This window comes from Malus sylvestris, chromosome 15 (assembly GCF_916048215.2).
Source record: "Malus sylvestris chromosome 15, drMalSylv7.2, whole genome shotgun sequence".
Lineage (NCBI taxonomy): Eukaryota > Viridiplantae > Streptophyta > Magnoliopsida > Rosales > Rosaceae > Malus > Malus sylvestris.
The window spans coordinates 507,459-527,500 of NC_062274.1; the positions used below are offsets into that span (position 1 = coordinate 507,459).

General features: G+C 40.2%; 2 protein-coding genes and 1 long non-coding RNA gene across 3 annotated transcripts; 1 reads left to right on the top strand and 2 right to left on the bottom strand.

The window, feature by feature from the left end:
• Positions 1-670: 670 nt before the first annotated feature.
• LOC126603374 (GDSL esterase/lipase EXL3-like) lies at positions 671-2,660 on the bottom strand. Its single transcript, XM_050270199.1, has 5 exons — positions 2,241-2,660; positions 1,830-1,960; positions 1,505-1,738; positions 1,159-1,414; positions 671-1,065 (listed from the first exon to the last, which is right to left on the bottom strand). The coding sequence occupies exons 1-5, from the start codon at positions 2,566-2,568 to the stop codon at positions 875-877; spliced, it is 1,140 nt and encodes a 379-aa protein (XP_050126156.1). The 5' UTR covers positions 2,569-2,660; the 3' UTR covers positions 671-874.
• Positions 2,230-6,082, top strand: LOC126603379 (uncharacterized). The gene is made up of 2 exons (XR_007616251.1): positions 2,230-2,301; positions 5,999-6,082. It is a non-coding gene; the product is annotated as an uncharacterized LOC126603379 (long non-coding RNA).
• Positions 4,375-6,390, bottom strand: LOC126603373 (GDSL esterase/lipase EXL3-like). Its single transcript, XM_050270198.1, has 5 exons — positions 5,938-6,390; positions 5,536-5,666; positions 5,212-5,445; positions 4,862-5,117; positions 4,375-4,768 (listed from the first exon to the last, which is right to left on the bottom strand). The coding sequence occupies exons 1-5, from the start codon at positions 6,320-6,322 to the stop codon at positions 4,572-4,574; spliced, it is 1,203 nt and encodes a 400-aa protein (XP_050126155.1). The 5' UTR covers positions 6,323-6,390; the 3' UTR covers positions 4,375-4,571.
• Positions 6,391-20,042: the final 13,652 nt, after the last annotated feature.

A 20,042-nucleotide genomic window follows, 5' to 3' on the forward strand; every position in this document is an offset into this window, starting at 1 on the left:
CAGTGCCCTCCCTGTGCCCTCATGTTTTGTGTGGTCACGGTTAAACCACGTCAACATTTTATATTGTTTTTTTTATAGATATAATAAGACAAAAATGAATAGTAATATAAAATGTTAACGTGGCTTAACCGTGACCACACAAACAGGAGGGCACGAGGAGGGCACCGGAAGTGGAGGTCAGACAATCCTTGTCCAGAAGAGAGACTGTGGGTGGTTGAGCTTGTCGGGGAATCTTCCCTCTCTCTCCCGCCACTACGTCTTTCATTATTCCTAGCTTCAACAATCATCGCCGTTGGGATCCCTGCGAGTGGGATTTCGCACTTACGCAAATGAGAAAACGACTCCCAAATCACAAAACAAGCCAAACCCAGATAAAAAAAACCAGAGAAATTAAAGTGGATTCGTAAAAGATTGTGTCTTTGATAAAGCCTAAAGTGGGCAAAGAGCCATGAAATTGCAGATGGTTTCGTTAAAGATTGTCTTTGGTAAAGCGTAAAGTGGGAAAGAAAAGCCATGAAATTGCACCAACTCTGCTAAATCATAAGGGAGCGACGATGAGGACGGACAAAATGAGGTAAGGAGAGAGTCTTATTTTAACTAAATAAATTATTATATGAACATAATATGCTTTTTAATCTCTTAACATAATCATAATAATTTCATATAAAAATTTACCAAACACTCAAACACTTTTTTATTAGTTAAAAACACTTCTACAAAAAAAAAAACAATAACCAAACATTTAGTTATTTTACAATTATTTATTCTTACACCACAATAAAAGCAGTTTTTTTAAACTACTTTATTTTACAACGGCATAACAGATAACAGTACAACAGATACAATTTTTTGTTTAAATCACATCAATACTTGCTTAGAAGAAGCGGCTGGAATAATTGTCGAGCATCTGCTTCACAATGATCTTGTACGCTGTTTCGGTTGGATGGTAGCTGTCCCAAAAAACATAGTTAGAGTCATCTGTGCAGACATGTTGGAGCTGATTGCACAGTTTTGTTACTTCAATAAGGCCAGTACCACAACACCCTTTATTCGCAACTTCAAACCCTGCCGGCATGGATCGACACAAACATATAAATCTTTACTAATTTATAAGACATGTAATGGAGCTAGCTAGGCAGAGTAAATGAAACATCGTACCGTATTTAGCGGGATTTTTTATGATATCGAGTAGCGGATTATAAATGTCAATGTAGACCACTCTCGAGTTTGGTAGGTTTTTGTTAAGGCGATCCATCTCCACATTGAGCTTGGAATTGAACAGCTGGCATGCTTGGTTTTGTCTTTCATCACAATCTCTTTCTATGCCTCCATTTACCGTTCGTTGTGATGGTACACATCCGATAGGTGGTGCACTTAGTACACCTATTCTTCGTACCCCCAATCCATACAAGTCCTACAAAATTCATAACTTTACTATATCAATTAAATAGTGAAAAGATGCACATTTTTCATTTTTAGCAATTTGTATCACGAAAATACACACCTTGACGAAATCAGAGGCATGTTTGAGCATGAAGTCGGTGTAAGAAGGAACGTCATACTCCAATCTCCTAGCACCGGTAAGAAAATAGGTATAAGAAATATCGTTGCTGCCGGCTACCACAAAAATCAGACTGTTTTTTATAATGAAGTTTGTTTTCTCCTCTCCAACAATTCCTTTCAGCTTTTCTATGTACTCCTTGAACTGTTTTATTTGGTCGGATAGCGATGCAACTACCTACACAATCGAATTCCAGAATTAATGAAGGAGGAAAAAATAAAATTAACAAAAGAATAAAGGATTGGAGCTTTAAATATATAGGTCATACCCCGAGTTTTGCTGTCAATGGATCATAACCTACAGCACCGTTAGCCATGACAACACCGGTAAGGAGGTCATTAGGCTGCAGGGTTGGATCCAAATATGCCGGCAACAGCTCCTTGATTCCGAATGCTTCCACTGGACATGAAAAAAAAATCGTAACATAGAGGAGGGTTAATTGAACATTTTATTGTATAAGAGAATATTTCGGAATATTTGGGACAAAATTAGAGATAAAAAGTATTATATTCTCGGATTTTTCACAAAAAACTAGGAGTTAGCGCACGGTTTTTTATCGGTTTTACGAAGTTCTACAAAAGCAAAGCCAGAATGGCTACTAGTTAGTAATCTTTTATTAGTGTTTAATGGTGGTGATGATGATGACGACAATGATTGTGATGATGATCGTGATGACAACCTATGAAGTCTGAGGGAACCTTTCCATTGGAATATCTGCCGGTTGGCATTCCTCCCTTGAGGTCTTTTCCATAGGGTAAGAAATTGCAGCGTGCAAATGTCACGAAGTTTTTGTTGTTGTTGCCGGTATCAACAATTGAATCTCCGAATACAATAACAGCCGGGATAGTCACATTCTCCGGTAGCTTGACTGTTGCGGCTGCCTCAGTAACGTTACTCATACTAATAATATTGCACAAGAAAATCACGAAAATTACATATGACGACTGCATCTGCAGCCTGATCAGTTTAGGAATAAACAGACCTAGTCCTCCTGCATCTGCATGCATTGTGGACAATTAAATCCCCAAGTTGTAGGTACACAAAAATAAATGATCGAAAAGATATGAGCATAAACTTGTGGGTCTTTAATTTCCGATTGTGAATTTATATTAGTTTTCGATTGTTTCTTGTGAATTTAATCAATTTATATGTGAATGTTTATTGTGTTTGTTGTGAATTTATATTAGTTTCCGATTGTTTCTGGTGAATTTTATATGATTGGCTGTTGTGTTTGTTGTAAATTTATACACAAAAAAAGTTGAGGTTGCCCACATCCCTCGTATAAACCATTTTATACACAAAGACAGTTGAGGTTGCCCGCATCCCTCTTATAAACCCTTTTATACACAAAGAAAGTTTAGGTTGCCTACACAAAGAAAGTTGGACTACATCCCTCTTATACGTCTTTGCATGTTTGGTCTCACACGTTGTGTCGTCATTAGGTTTCATACGTGAGCTAACATGCTATGTTCCACCATTAAACTAATTAACGATATGATGAGTAGTTCAATCTCTTATATGATTTAATCTCACACCAATGTGAAATTTTGTCCTCACATCCTCACAATATATACGTATAGATCGAGTCATAGATTTTTCTCAAGCAAGCTTCAGTCGATGGCGTCCATTTATTAACAACGAAAATAAATAGTCAGTTGTTTTAACTTTTTTCAACATGCAATAATTAATTTAGGTGGCTTAATAGGCTCTCCATACTGATACAGAGCTAAAAGATAAAAAAATTATTTTCTCCCCTTTAGATTTTCTACATTAGAGAACAATTTTAATGAAAGTTTCGACAAATGTCTCATGCATCAGTTCATGCATAATGTCATTTTATTTTATTTTAAAATATACGATTCTAATATAACTAAGAGAAAGCAGGCTTTAATTAGGCTATGTTTTGAGTGAAATACAAATGAGGAAGACATAAAGCTAAACTTTGTTGATGGAAATAACATATATAGCAAGTAACACGATAGGGGAACTTCACTTACAAAGAAAATATATGATAAAAATCATCTAAAACAATAGTTGGTAGAAATAGAAAGATCATGAATATAAGCAAACGCTACACATGAAGGAACGTTGGACTAGACCACCAATAATATGGATCATGATCTGTGCAAAAAGTTAGCTAAGGCATCGGCTACACAGTTGCCCTCGCGAAAAATATGGGAAACAAAAACATGCATATGCCTAACTGCCCACAAGCAATTGCTCCAATCAACATGCAAATACCAAGGAATAACTAGGAGAGTTTACGTAGTGAATCACCATAGTTGAGTCCGTCTCCAACCAAATGTGGTTAACTTTCAAGTTCCAATGAAATTTAGGTCAAGTGAGAAAAAAACTACTTTACAAAGTTGTAGCGTTTGTTTAGAAGTGCTATTAAAGTGACTAAAAACGTTTTTGGTAAAAATGTTGTTTAGACCAATTATGAGTAAAAATACAAGTGAAACCTCAAAAAGCAGTTGAAGTGCTTCTTACGCAATTTGGCTGTTGTGGTAGTGGAACAATAGAAACAGGTTTATTGTGAAGCCAATTCAGTCCGTTCACATGTACAAATTTCTCTATATAATGTTTGTATTCACTTTCACCCGATCGACAGAAAGAGCTGCCGGTGCAGGAAACGTTGCTTCGCAGATTCTTCAAAAATATTTCAAAATTACGGTTTCTTGATGCCGCCCTCGGTATCTCAGTGGTCCCCACGTGTCAAACTCTCTATTGGTCTAATTCATATCGATAAACAGATCTATGCATCTAAACATGTTTTTGTTCCGAATATGTACGTGTGAATGATTTCAAGAAGCTATATACAATTCTTGTTTCTCTTGTTAATATGTCTGATTTCTTTGTTTCATATAACAAAACCATGTCGACCTAAATCATAAAGAAACACATAACTCTTTGATCAACCTAAGTCCAGAACAAATCAATTTTACAAATTGTTATTCCAAGCAGGGAATTTGAAGGGTTTTATTCATTTGTAAAGATATAATGAATTGTTTCAGATGAAGTGGCTGGTATAATTGTCTAGAATCTGCTTCACAATGATCTTGTACGCTCTTTCGGTTGGATGGTAGCTGTCCCAGAAAACATACTTAGAGTCATCTATGCAGACTCCTGCAGGTTGGAGCTGGTTGCACAGTTTTGTTACTTCAATGGTGCCAGTACCACAACACCCTTTATTCGCAACTTCAAACCCTGTCGGGATGGATCAACACAAACAAATAAATCTTTACTAATTTATAAGAAATGTAATGGAGCTAGCTAGGTAGAGTAAATGAAACACCATACCGTATTTAGTGGGGTTTATGATTAGATCGAGTAGCGAATTGTAGATGTCAATGTAGACCACTCTCGAGTTTGGCAGGTTTTTGTTAAGGTGGTCCATCTCCACAGAGAGCTTGGAATTGAACAGCTGTGATGCTTGGTTTTGTTTTTCGTCACAATCTCTTTGTATGCCTCCTTTTACCGTTCGTTGAGAAGGCACACATCCGATAGGTGGTGCACTTAGTACACCTATTCTTCGTGCCCCCAATCCATACAAGTCCTACAAAATTCATAACTTTGCTAGCTACATCAATTAAATTGCAAGGAAATGTAGATTTTTCATTTTTAGCAATCTGAATCAAGAAAATACACACCTTGATAAAATCAGAGGCATATTTGAGCATGAAGTCTGTGTAAGAAGGAACGTCATACTCCAATTCCCTAACACCGCTAAGAAAATAGGTATTAGAAATATCGTTGCTGCCGGCTACCACAAGAATCAGACTGTTTTGTATGATGAAGTTTGTTTTCTCCTCTCCAACAATTCCTTTCAGCTTTTCTATGTACTCCTTGAACTGTTTCAATTGGTCAGATAGCGATGCGACTGCCTACACAATCGAATTCCAGAATTAATGGAGGAAAAAAAATTAAAATTAACAAAAGAACAAAGGATTAGAGCTTAAATATATAGGTCGTACCGCAAGTTTTGCTGTCAATGGATCATAACCTGCACCACCGGCAGCTATGACAACACCGGTAAGGAGGTCATTAGGCTGCAGGGTTGGATCCAAATATGCCGGCAACAGCTCCTTGATTCCGAATGCTTCCACTGTACATGAAAAAAAATCGTAACATAGAGTAGGGTTATTGAACATTTTATTGTATGTGTGAATAATTCAGAATTTCTGGGACAAAATTAAAGATGAAAATTAAATTCTTGGATTTTTCACATAAAAACTATTGTTAATTGACCGGTTTTACGAAGTTGTACAAAAAGCAGAGGCTAGGGTTCAAAGTTTATTCCTAACTCAATTATCATAATAATACCAGTTAGTAATCTTTTATTAGTGTTCGATGATGATGGTGATGGTGATGACAACCTATGAAGTCTGTGGGAACCTTTCCATTCGAATATCTGCCGGTTGGCATTCCTCCCTTGAGGTCTTTTCCGTAGGGAAGGAAATTGCAGCGTGCAAATGTCTTGAAGTTTTCGTTGTTGTTGCCGGTATCAACAATCGAATCTCCGAATGCAATAACAGCCGGGACAGTCACATTCTTCGGCAGCTTGACTGTCGCAGCTGCCTCAATGACGTTATTCTTACTAATAATATTGCAGAAGAAAATCACGAAAATTACATATGACTGCATCTGCAGCCTGGCCAGTTTAGGACTAAAAAGCCCTAGTCCTCCTGCAACTGCATGCATCTGGACAATATCACCAAGTGGCAGGTACACAAAAATGAATGATCTAAAAGAAATGAGCATAATCTTGTGGTTCTACAGTTTATATATGGTTAAGATCGAGTCTGGACCCAAAAAAAGTTCGAGCCATAGATTTTTCTGAAGCGAAGCTGTCAGATGGTATTCATTTATTAACAACCCAAATAAATATTTAGCTGTCAAAAATTAATGTTACTCTTATCACATTTTTTACACTATATTTGCACCACCTCTTTTAATAATGATGGGACTTAGATGTGTTGTTGGGCTCTACCTCAATTAAAGAAGTGATACAGATGTTATATGAAAAATAGAGAATATTTTTTTTCACCACCCTATTTATCAACGTTGAATGAGTTTAAATTTTGATATTTGTGTAGTGGATAAACAGAAATTTCAAAATTTAAACTCATTAGGTTCGATTTCCGCCAAATATAAAATTGAACCACATTATTTTGGCAAATTTATTGTAAGACTAAGCTCACTCCCTACCTTTAATATACATACAACCATTTGTACAAAACATAAATAATAACAATATACAATAATGTGCATTACCAGTATTTGAGATGGTAAGTGTAAGTGTGTAACGTCACTCTTCTTTGGTTGTTCTAAATTTCAACATGCAATAAATATTTAGGTGGCTTAATTGGGCTCTCCAGGCTGAGATATATAACTGACAAGATAATAAGAGCACCCCATCCCCCCGGCGCCCGACCGCCCACCATGCCAGATATAAAATAATATTACAATTCTCAACTAAAGCATAATTTATGCATATGTGATTAAACTAATGCTATTTTACGTGTTGATGGCCGTCTAATCAATTAAAGAGGGAGCTCAATGCTTAACCACAACCACGGCGGCTCTTAATTGCTTGATGAGGAAGTTGTTTGGCGGGGGATCGTACCCTTGATATACAGTTGAGAATTCATAAATATCAAATCAATCAATGTTGCGCGTCACTCTTAATTATAAGCTCTACTTTAAAGATATGTGGCATGCAGGGCATCTGCTTGTAAATTTCGTGGTGTGGCTCTGCATGTGAATATGATGCAGTTGGAAGTTGACTTATAACTAAATGAGGATCGTTAGATTATTTGACACGTCTCAATCCTAATATTTTCCGAACATCAAGATAGGTACGTGCTAGCCGACACCCGAGGATGACGAAAATCATTTATTGAATACAAATGCTGATAACAAGAATAATTCAGACTTATAAATTTAGGAACGTGTTCAGAACATACAACTAACTAGAACACTAAAAGAAATAATATAAAATTGAATGAACAAAGGAATGGGTCCTACACCGAGATGACTCGAAAATGCAGATGCAGAAGTGTCTTGAAGCCGGGATTGTACGCCTTGATTCTAAGTCCTGAAGGGGCGCAAAACAAACATGAGTGGAAGAAGTTGATATATATATATATATATATATATATATATATATATATATATATATTGTTTGTACCTTACTTAGGGCCTCCGTATTTAGATTTCGTATAAATACTCGGGGGACTCAAATGTAATTATGTAATAAAGGAATGGGCAAATATGTAATAAGTAAGGAGCCCTTATTCTATAAAATGACCCCTCACCCTCACAATTAGGGAGAGCTTCCTCACTTCCAGAGGTCTCACTCTCACCTCACAAACTCTCTCTCCCCCACAATCATCTCAGAGAAATACAATATCAGTGTGGACGTAGCCCAAACGTTAGGGTGAACCACGATACCTCATGTGTTATTTACTTCCTTGCAGATTCACGGTCTGATTTACGTTGTTCCAAGACCTCTCTGGTTTTGTGCATCAACATTTGGCGCCGTCTGTGGGAATCGACATGAAAAACTATGTCGGTTCTCTTTCATTTTTTCACCTCCACCGTGAATCTACAAAATCTGCAAAAAAACCCAAGAAAACCAAACACCACGCCAATATTCTAATTTGTCCTCCTCATTGCCAGTGTTTTTCCACTTACTTTCCGATCCACTTTCTCTTGCTTAGACTGGACTCCATCTCCTCTGCCATCCATAGCGTCTGCAAGCTTTCTCGAAGCGATCTCGTCCCTCCATTTCTCCTGTTCAAAGCAACAATCAGCAGCTAGAGCAAACCAACCACCCACATGTCTCTCCTTTCTCCCGACGATTCAAAACAGTACACTTCTCATTTTTCAGCTACCCCTAGAGTTTCTCTTTCTCCAATGGCATTGGTGCAGAGCTACCTCCCTGCATTTTCTTCCATAACCTCGTGGTATTCGACTCCGTCTTCTTCGCCGTCGTCGGCCTTCTCTTCCATCGCCACCACTGCACCCGTTTCAGTCAGTAAATCACCGCAGTGTCGCCAGAAATGCTACGGAGATGGGAGAATTCGCTTCCAACGGTCTGTATGCTGAGCGATGGTTCAACAGGTTGTTCCCGGAGCTACTGTTGCCTATGCTAAGGAAATGGAAAGGCTTTCCGCTAAAGAATCGCTTCTTCTCGCCACTTTTTTTTTCTGGAGGCTTTTTGACGCAAATATTTGACTTTGAGCAGCGGAAGAGGCAACTAAGGTGAGGTTAAACCCACTTCTATTTTCTGAACTTCCCGGCGCAGAAGACGAAACAGACGGCGGATTTAGAGGACCGTCAACGCTTTCAGAAAATTTCGAAAGGAAAACAGTGTCCAAGTTCTGAATCACATTGAGGAGGGCAAGGTCGCCATTCCTAATCCTATTGAGCACGGTGGATACGCCAACGGGGTACTTCGACAGAGCTCTGGGAAGAATGAGCACCATATACACGGCGGAAGCCAAGATTCAAGCTACCCGAAATTCTGATGCGAACCTCAATTTTCCAACTAGGATGGTGGAGCTCATGGGTACTCCGGAGCAGATCACGAAGGCTGAGCACTTGATCAATGAAGTTCTTGTTGAGGCTGAATCAGGAGGTCCTGCCATAGCTTCTAGAAGGTAAACAATACAAGCTGGCGGTGAACAATATGTTACAAAGATTCCTAACGACAATTTTTGGGCTTGTAATTGGTAAAATAGAAGGAATCAATCATAACGCTAGGAAGAGAACAAAAGCAAAACCAAGTATGTGCAGGTGAAGATGTCTGTAGGTGGAAAAGAACAAAAAAGACTGAGTGAGAAATGTGCGGTGGAAAAGAGGAAAGCAAAAGTTGAATAAAGGAAAAAGAGGAAAGAGGAAAGCACTTGGATAAGTATACTGACCTTTCATCATGCATATTCCCATTTTGAAAAACCCATCCAGAGAACATGCAAAAGTATCAAAGTATGAAAGACCATGCCTGCTGACCAAACCTGCCTTCACATGAAGTTTTCCTCCAACAGCTGCGCATGCTATCCCACTATCCAACCATATCTGGAGCAGCTTTTTTGAATGATGTAATTTACTTTTCTTATTTTTCGGAGACATCTGTATAAACCCCATCAGAGGGTAGTCAAAAACAAAAAAAACGGCAAAGCCCAAAATAATGGGCTGGAATGTTATGTGGAGGGCGAATGCCCATATGCCCAAAAGAGCCAAGTCCACTACTATCACCAACCATGTGATCACAAATACGCCCAGTACTTCAAAATTATTCGGCAACTTGCCGCTATTATCACCAACCAGGTTGATCAAAAGTATGTCCAGTACTCCAAAATTATACATGAGCATTACTCATGTTAATCATACATAAACATTCATGAGCATCACTCATGTCAATCATACATAAACATTCATGACCATCATTCATGTCAACATTCAACATTCATGAGCATCACTCATGTCAACATTCATAAGTATCACTCATGTCAATTAACACAAACATTCATGAGCATCACTCATGTCAATCAGCTTCAAAAGCTTCATTCACAGAGCTCTAGCTTCAAAAGCTTCATTTACAAAAGCTCTAGCTTCAAAAGCTTCATTTACAGAACTCTAACTTCAAAAACTTCATTTACAAAAGCTCCAGCTTCGAAAGCTTCATTTACAGAGCTCTAGCTTCAAAGGCTTCATTTACAAAGCTCTAGCTTCAAAGCTTCACTTGCAAAGCTTCACCTACAAAGCTTCAGTGTAGGGTATACAAATACCGCCTCCGAACAACCGCCACTTCGGCCCATACATGGATTCAATTTGAAGTCTCTAGCCAATAGACTCTATTGACCGAAGACTTGGGGGACTACATTATGTACCACATATTGGGCCTTAACTGGGCCTCATGAAAAATACTTGGGGAACTTAGCCCATTCTTTATGTATTGAGGAGCGAGCCCTTATTCTATAAAAGGGACTCCCTCACTTTCATTAGAGAGCACCCATTATTCATGTATTGAGGATCGAGCCTTTATTCTATAAAAGGGACTCCCTCACTTTCATTAAAGAGCACCCATTATTCATGTACTGAAGAGCGAGCCCTAATTTTATAAAAATGGACTCCCTCACCCTCATTAGAGAGCATCACTGCCAGCTGAGCAACCGCATCGCCGCGAGCATCACTTCTAACCCATTATTCATGTATTGAGGAGCAAGCCCTTATTCTATAAAATGGACTCTCTCACCATCATTACAGAGCACCGCCGCCTACTGAGCAACCGCATCGCCAACTCTAGCCCATCATTTATGTATTGAGGAGCGAGCCCTTATTCTATAAAAGGGATTTCTTCACCTTCAACGCCACAAGCCGAGCAGCCTTGCAACATATGCTACTTCTAGTTAAGCATCATTTCAAATTGAGCACCGCCTCATACTTATTATCAGTCCTAGACGACATCTAGTTACTTCGGCCCACACATAGACTGAATTTCAAGTCTCCAGCCAAAAGACTCTCTTGACTGAAGACTTGGGGGACTATTGTTTGTACCATACTTAGGGTATCCATATTTAGATCTCGTATAAATCATCGGGGGACTCAAATGTAATTATGTAATAAAGGAAGGGGCAAATATGTAATAAGTGAGGAGCCCTTATTCTATAAAAGGGACTCCTCACCCTCACAATTGGAGAGAGCCTCACATCCCCTCTCATATTCAGAGAAGCTCATCCTCACATAAGGAAGCCTCCTCACCCCCTCATGCCTCTTAGATTGAGAAGAGCTCTCTCACCCTCAGAAGCTCTCTCTCTCCCTCTTTAACATCTCAGAGAAATACAACATCAATGTGGACGTAACCCAAACATTGGGGTGAACCACGATACATCTTGTTTTATTTACATTTCTTGTAGATTCACGGTCGAATTTACGTTGTTTCAAGACCCCTTCGGTTTTGTGCATCAACATATATATATATATATATATATAATATTGAAACAGTTATTAACATACTAACCCCCAAAGTTTTATGAAAACTAATAGCATAATAAGTGGTAGATTTTCCGTAAACCCTAACATGCCATAAAACATATCTCGTATATAGTGTGCTAACTAGTGGTATTATAATCGCCCATAGGCAGAACATAGAACACTTCCTTCACAAGTATCAATCGTCTGCAGGTTCCTACAGCACCCACCCGAAGGCATATATAGTATCAATTGCATGAAGGCTACTACAACACCCACCCAAAGGCATATATAGTATCAATCGCTCAAAGGCTCCTACAGCACCAACCCAAAGGCATATATAGTATCAATCGCCCGAATGCTCCTACAACACCCACCTGAAGGCATATATAATATTAATCGCCCGAAGGCTCCTACAGCACCCACTCGAAAACACATATATAGTGACCACTAGATACGCACAAAGCCATTGAACATAGTCTTTCCAAACATAAGTATATATATCTTAAAAACATCTTCATAGTATGTAGTCATCCACCATCTATACTTTAAAGAAGTGTTATAAAAACATGTTATAGATAGTATAACGTCATCCATCAGATATCCTACAAGAACATGGGTTCAATAGAAAATATGGTATTCCAAAATAAGCTCAGTATAGCATGATAATCAATTTCTCATAAAACGTAATCATTAAATCATGCTTTTCATGTATGCAGTTCTACTATTAAAATCAATTTCTCATACAACATTTCATAAAACATAATCATTAAATCACCCTTTTCATGTATGCATTTCTACTATTAAAACATGTATTTTAGAAGGGGTCCACTCACAGATACTTCGCTTCCGAAGAGCCACACAAACTAGTGAAGACGGAATCGTTACAATATATGCACCTAAGCACATAAAAGGACCAATTAATAAAACTATATTATAACAATTGAATTTGGGAAAACGGACATCGGAAACAGATTCAGGACGTCGAATTACCCTAAGAATGGTCCCGAGTAAATTTCATAAAGTCAACACAAAGAATATTTTAGAGAATATTCCCTAACAGAATATTCCCTAATAGAATATTCCCTAATGAAATATTCCCCATAAAGGGTGTGGGCCGGTTAGGGTTTAGGGTTTGAAAGGTTAAAGGGTTTAGTGGGCCGAAGGCCCTAGATTAAAAAGGTTGGGCTTTAAGAGTTTGAGTTTAGTTTCAAACAAATAAAATAAATAAATAAAAAGGGTTCGGGCTTTGGGGGTCACGGGCCTAAGGCCTGAGTTTTAAATGGCCCAAAGGGTTAGGGGTTTAGGCTAAAAAGGTTGGGCCTAAATTCAGATTTAGGTTTGGGTTTGAAAACGTTTTGGGTTTAGGCTTGGGACTAATTTAGGCTTGTGTCACAAAGGCCCAAGGTTTGGGCTGGGTTTCTGATTCTGACTCGGGTTTGACCCGTTTAACTTGTGGGTCATCGGACTCCACGAAGAAGAAGGCCAGATTTCGGCAGGAAAATTAGACAAACTTTAAACGTTCATAACTTTGTCGATACTCAACGAAATCAAGTGATTAAAGAATGAAAATCATAGCTCTCGACGAGGCGAAGAGAATGGTACCTTGCACGACATCTAACTAACCATGGTTTGGCCAGAAAATGCCTCGAAATCCATGGAGGTCGCACAGAAACTGGGTAAGATTCAAATGAATATAACTTCTTCAATACTCAGTGAAATTGGGCGAGACGAAAAGATTGATACCTTGCACGCCGACCAACTCGTCATGGTTTGGCTGGAAACCGTCGGACTCACCAGTAAAACTGGGAAAACACCTCCCTGAGTTGTTCTGCGTCCAACCAGTCTACACAAACATCAAACCTACTTTAACGAACCTTAAAACACACCCTACAAGGTTTTAGAGTCTTACCCTTGGCCGTAGACGGCGGAACATGTCGAGGAAGGCTGCACAGTGATGGGAGAGAGAAAAGCTTGAGGGAGGGGTTCCTCCATCGATCCTGGGTTCGTGGGACTCGCAAAGGATATGGGGTGGGGTTGAGGTCGTCGTATTGTGTAAGTGTGCATGAGTGTATATGTGTATGGGAGCTCAGGGAAGAAATAGCACAGAGAGAGGGAGCACGAGAAAGTGAGGTGAGAATGAGAGTACTGAGAGAGAATAGAGCTGAGAGGCTTGGGGGACAAAAATCAGGGGGTGGATCCCTTGGGCTCACCAATTAAGATCCAAAAACATTTTTTTTTAATTAAAAACCCAAAACTTAGTAAAATTATAAACTAAATTTGGGAAGGGGTTTTACATTATTAATGTATTATAATGGTCGAGATGAAGCAAAATGCGAAAAAATGCTTAAGTTATGTTATCGAATTAGACGTTGGGGAGCTATGATGGAGAAGCAAACTCTTTTTATCTTTCTTGTTTTTTGAAGGGTGATTTTATTCTAACCCAATTAATTAAGAGCTTTGGGATCAAATTCTATATTTGTGTTCATATATGTGTTTGGCTAAAGTGAAATTCAAATATAGATATGAGATTTGAGTTCAAGGTGAAGCTCGTGCCAGCAAGTAAAAATGTTATTCAACTAAGAAAGATATTATTTATTTGAGTGCAATCATCTCTGGTGCACATACCTAAATTAATATTTTTCATCCAATGAAAAAACTTGAATCTTAAAATCCAAAATATAAATATATATAACTAAGAATATGTTGTGGTCTATTTTATCTGACAGAGGGACTAGGGCCGGCGGCAGAGAGAGAGAGGAGAGAGAGGTGTGTTTGTAGAATTGTAGGGGAATGTGTGTGTTGTTATCCCTCCTACATTGTGCCTTTATTTATAGTAGTAAAGGGAGAGAAGATATTCCTTCTCCTCCAAGTAATACAAGTTGTAATAGGAAAGGATAACTAGAATCAAATCTTATCTAGGATTTACACAATCATACTTAAACTAGGAATGTTTACAACACTCCCCCTTGAGTGGGTAAATACTCAAGGTAGATTCAGCATCATGCAGAAGTTGAGGAAGTCGACTCGTTGGCATTGATTCCAAGGAACAACGCTTATTCTCAATAAGGTAGGAACTTGCATAAGTAGTAAGTCTCACTAAAAAACCCTAAGGCTATGGCAAAAACCCAAGTAGGGACAAAATCCATAGTCTAAGGAAAAATGCGTGAGAAATGCAAAGTCAAAAGAAACGTCTACAGGACGTAATCAGGGATATGACCAGCCCAAGGTGGGTGCCTCGTTAAAACCTAGTTAGGTAGCAAAAACCCAGTGGGAAAAATGCTCCTAATCGTAGGGAAAAAGAGTACATTAAGATCAAGCAAGTATCTAGAAGATACTCCCCCTGAGTTTGACATAATTCCACAGAGAAATAGCAAAGTTACAACTCAGAAAGTTTACGCATACCAATTCCATGAACAAGCTTCTGAAACGTCGCCTTCGGTAGTGATTTGGTGAAGAGGTCGGCCAGATTGTCTTGTGATCGGATTTGCCTGACTTCAATCTTCTGATGCTCTTGTTGTTGATGTGTAAAGAAGAACTTCGGCGCAATATGCTTGGTGTTGTCTCCTTTGATGTAACCCTTCTTGAGCTGTTCGATGCAAGCTGCGTTGTCTTCAAAAATCATCGTCGGGGCATTAACGGCGGGATGAAGATCACAGGAGCTTCGAATATGGCCCACTACTGCTCTCAACCAAAAGCATTCCCGAGTTGCTTCATGTAAGGCGAGAATTTCAGCATGGTTAGACGAAGTGGCAACTAAGGTCTGTTTAGTTGACCTCCAAGATATTGCGGTGCCTCCAACGGTAAAGACATAATCCGTTTGAGAACGCGCCTTGTGCGGATCAGATAAGTATCCAGCGTCGGCATAACCAACAAGGCGAGAATCAACCCGATGAGCATAGGGTGCGGCATCACTCGAGGATTCGTAGGGATAGAATAAGCCCAAATCCGTAGTACCCTTAAGGTAACGGAAGATGTCTTTCACGCCAGTCCAATGTCTGCGTGTTGGTGCATTGCTGTATCTTGCCAAAAGATTAACAGCGAAGGAGATGTCGGGTCTAGTGCATTGAGCTAAGTACAATAAAGCGCCTATCGCACTTAGATAAGGAACTTCAGGCTCCAAAATCTCTTCATCATCCTCCTTCGGACGGAAGGGATCTCGTTTTGCATCTAGCGTACGAACGACCATAGGAGTACTCGAAGACTTCGCTTTATCCTCATTAAAACGGCGCAACACCTTCTGGGTGTAGTTCGATTGATGTACTAGGATTCCATCCGAACAATGCTCTATCTCGAGACCGAGACAGTATCGAGTCTTACCTAGATCTTTCATCTCAAATTCCGACTTCAGGTGCGAAGCAGTTCTCGCGAGCTCTTCAGGAGTTCCGATGAGATTCATGTCATCGACATATACTGCAACAATCGCAAATCCGGAATGTGACTTCTTAATGAACACACAAGGGCATAGTTCGTTATTCACATATCCCTGACTAGTCAAATACTCACTTAAACGGTTATACCACATTCTTCCGGATTGTTTCAAACCGTATAGTGAACGCCTCAGCCGAATTGAGAGCGTGTTCCGGGGTTTGGAAATATTTGAACCAGTCAATGTAAGTCCTTCGGGAACTTTCATATAAATTTCCGTATCAAGATCCCCATAGAGATACGCGGTTACTACGTCCATCAGCTGCATATCCAGTTTTTCGGAAACTACCAAACTGATAAGGTATCAAAAAGTAATCACATCCATAACGGGTGAGTAAGTTTCGTCATAGTCAATCCCGGGGCGTTGTGAGAAACCTTGTGCTACAAGACGAGCTTTGTAACGCACAATTTCGTTCTTCTCATTACGCTTCCGAACGAAAACCCACTTGTAGCCAACGGGCTTCACATGTGGAGGAGTAGGAACTACAGGTCCAAACACCTTACGTTTCGCAAGTGAATCAAGTTCGACTTGGATTGCTTGTTTCCAGTTTGACCAATCAGCTCTACGTCGACATTCATCAACGGAACGCGGTTCAATGTCATCGCTCAACATGATCTCAGTAGCTACTGCAAATGCTAATGCATCGTCGACAATCATCTCATTTCTACGCCACACATCATCTAAGCTAGCATAATAGACCGAAATCTCACGATTCTCGGGAGGAGGATTCGTCTCTTCAAGGACGCTTCCATAATCTAGAATTTCCTCATGAGTTGGGTAAAATGAGTAAGCGATAGTCGGATTCACGGTAGGCTCTTCAGGACCTTGTGCCGTGGTTTTCCTCTTCCGGGGGTGTGAATCCTTTGAACCAAGGGGTCTGCCACGCTTTTGTGTAGGGGCAGATGATTGGCTAGCCGCTAATGTACGTGGATCACCAGAATTGGCGTCCCGGGCTTCTAGGAGGGTAGTCCGTCGTACATTTGGTACATCCATCTTTGCAGGCGTATTCGCAGCTGGAATATGTGATCTTGTCACGCGCGCTAGATCGGTGAAAGCATCTGGCATGCTCTGAGCTATGCTCTGGAGATCTAATATGCGCTGCACTTCAGCTTCAGACTGAGCGGTGCAGGGATCTAAATGAGACAAAGTGGGAGTCGTCCACGATAATTCGCGTCGTTCATTAGGAACGTTGACGTTCTTATCTCCCCCTAACGACGGGAAGACTGTCTCATAGAAGTGACAATCCGCGAAACGAGCGGTAAACAGATCGCCTGTCAAAGGTTCTAAGTAACGAATAATCGAAGGAGAATCATATCCGACATAGATTCCCATCCTTCGATGAGGCCCCATTTTTGTACGTAAGGGCGGCGAGATCGGCACATAGACCGCACAACCAAAAACGCGCAGATGCGATATGTCGGGTTCGCATCCGGTGACCAATTGAAGGGCACTAAATGGTTGTGTCGCAACAGGCCTCAGGCGGACCAACTTTGCTGCGTGCAATATTGCATGGCCCCAAGCAGCGATCGGGAGCTTGGTACGTATGACCAATGATCGAGCAATCATTTGTAAACGCTTAATGAAAGCCTCTGCCAGGCCGTTCTGGGTGTGAACATGGGGTACATGATGTTCAACTTCAACCCCAACCGACATGCAATAGTCATCAAAAGTTTTAGATGTGAATTCTCCAGCATTATCCAATCGAATAGATTTGATCGGATAATCAGGGTGGTGAGCCCTGAGCTTGATAACATGAGCCAACAGTTTGGAGAATGCAGCGTTCCTTGTGGACAACAAGCACACGTGTGACCAACGTGTAGAAGCGTCAACCAAAACCATAAAATATCTAAATGGTCCGCAGGGAGGTTGAATCGGTCCACAAATGTCCCCCTGAATCCGTTGTAGAAAAATGGGAGGATTCGAACGAATCTTGTCATAAGAAGGCTTAGTAATAAGCTTTCCCATAGAACATGTTTGACATGCAATTTCATGGATCGAACCTAAGCTTCGGGTTAGTGGATGCCCGTGTGAAGTTTTGAGGATACGGCGCATCGCTATTCGTCCAGGATGTCCCAAACGATCATGCCAAAGTGTAATTTCGTGCGCAGTCCCTGTGGTAGGGCCGGCCACATAGTGGCATTCTATGGGGCGTATGGTCGTAATATACAGACCACTCGGGTTACGCTCCATCTTCTCTAGAATACGCTTCTGGCCATATTCGTAGGAAGTTACGCACAGAAATTCAACTCCGTTTTCTACGTGGGTTTCAGCGTGGTAATTGTTATCTCTAATGTCCTTGAAACTTAGTAACGTTCTTCCGGAACGTGGAGAATAGAGTGCCTCAGCAATGGTCAAGATTGTACCATTGGACAACATTATACGTGCCTTACCGTATCCTTCGATCAGGTTGGATGGGCCTGAGAGGGTTGTCAGAGGTGCATTCTTAGGTACGAAGTTAGTGAAATAGATGCGTTCACGCAAAACAGTATGCGTGGTTGCACTATCTGCCAGACAACTAACTTTCCCACTAGTCATACCTAGAATGAAAAATTAATTTGAATTGGTCACATGCATAAAAGTTTATAAAAACAAGTATCAATTCAAAATAATTTCATTTATTCAAGGATAAAACTTAATATCCAAAATAAATCGCCAACTAATAATCCAAAACATAAAGGAAAATTGTTCAAAATCAACCAAAAAACAAGGTGGGGTTCGGCCACTAGGTGGAATTCGGCCCCAATTGTCTTATTTTAACTGAAAAATAAGTCTATGTCTAAGATTCTAATCTTCCATAGGAGTGGTATCCTCCTGAAAATCAGAAACCTCCATCTTTGTAGTCTCCGGTTCGTCCACTTGCAGGAAGTTTGATTCAAACTTCGTACGACGAGAATGATATGCATCCACAACCTTCTTGGGAGCACGGCAAATACGGGACCAATGGTCCTTGGAACCACAACGATAGCACATATCGTCATTCATTGTGGCAGGTGCTTTGCCCTTATTCTTGAAGTTCGGGGCCTTGGGAGCGAGGTTTGGGCGCTTCTGGGCTTTGTTTCCTCCCTTGGATGGGCCTTGGCTCTGTTGACCTTGGTGGGATGGCTTCTGGCCGCCCTTACCACGCCTCTTTTGGCGTTTTGGGTGCTGATTAGTGCTATAATGTGCTTCAGGCACAGCAGTAGCCCCAGTAGGTCGAGCTTGATGATTCTTCATCAACAGCTGGTTCTACTTTTCAGCAAGAAGTAAAACAGAGATCAAATCCGAGAACTTAGTGAACGTCTGAGCTCTATATTGTTGCTGCAGGACAATATTAGAAGCAGAGAAGGTCGAGTAGGTCTTCTCCAGGAGATCCTCTTCAGTCAAAGTTTCATTGCAAAACTTGAGAAGTGATCGGATTCGACAAACTTCAGAATTATATTCATTCACAGACTTAAAGTCTTGGAAGCGCAAGTGCTGCCAGTCGTGTCTTGCTTCAGGCAAGAATATGTCCTTTTGGTGATCGAAACGATCAGCCAAAGCGACCCATAATGCACGTGGATCCTCCTCAGCAAGGTACTCAGTTTGTAGAGCGTCATGGATATGTCTTCGGATGAAGATCATAGCAGTGGCTTTTTCAGCCTCGCCAACAGGTTTATCTGTTGCTTCTTCAATAGCAGGACGCAAGTTCTTTGCAGTGAGGTGGAGCTTCACATCTTGAACCCACTTGAGGTAGTTCCTTCCAGAAACCTCCAAAGCGGTGAAGTCGAGTTTGTTCAAATTCGACATGGTCCTATCACAAAATAGATGGACAAGATGTGGTTAGTGTAATGGAGAAAAAATCAATCCATTCACATAGGAGTAGAACATACAGGTTCTAATAGACATGTATTGGTTTAATTTTGCATGAAAAACTTCGGGTTTTCATGGGTGATATATTTAAGTGAAAACTTCGGGTTTTCTAACAAGGCATGTGTATAAGAAACTTCGGGTTTCAAAGTAATTATGAACTTCAGGTTCATATATTCATGCAGGTAAACACAAATATATATGCAAACAAATATGCAAAGAATATATGCAGAAATATTGTATAATGATAAG

Coding starts and splice junctions, on each gene's coding strand:
- LOC126603373 (XM_050270198.1), bottom strand. CDS start 6,322: ATGCTCATTTCTTTTAGATCATTCATTTTTGTGTACCTGCCACTTGGT. Junction 5,446..5,535: donor CATTGACAGCAAAACTTGCG/GTACGACCTATA, acceptor TCGATTGTGTAG/GCAGTCGCATCGCTATCTGA. Junction 4,769..4,861: donor CATAAACCCCACTAAATACG/GTATGGTGTTTC, acceptor CCATCCCGACAG/GGTTTGAAGTTGCGAATAAA.
- LOC126603374 (XM_050270199.1), bottom strand. CDS start 2,568: ATGCATGCAGATGCAGGAGGACTAGGTCTGTTTATTCCTAAACTGATC. Junction 1,739..1,829: donor CATTGACAGCAAAACTCGGG/GTATGACCTATA, acceptor TCGATTGTGTAG/GTAGTTGCATCGCTATCCGA. Junction 1,415..1,504: donor ATGCCTCTGATTTCGTCAAG/GTGTGTATTTTC, acceptor TGAATTTTGTAG/GACTTGTATGGATTGGGGGT.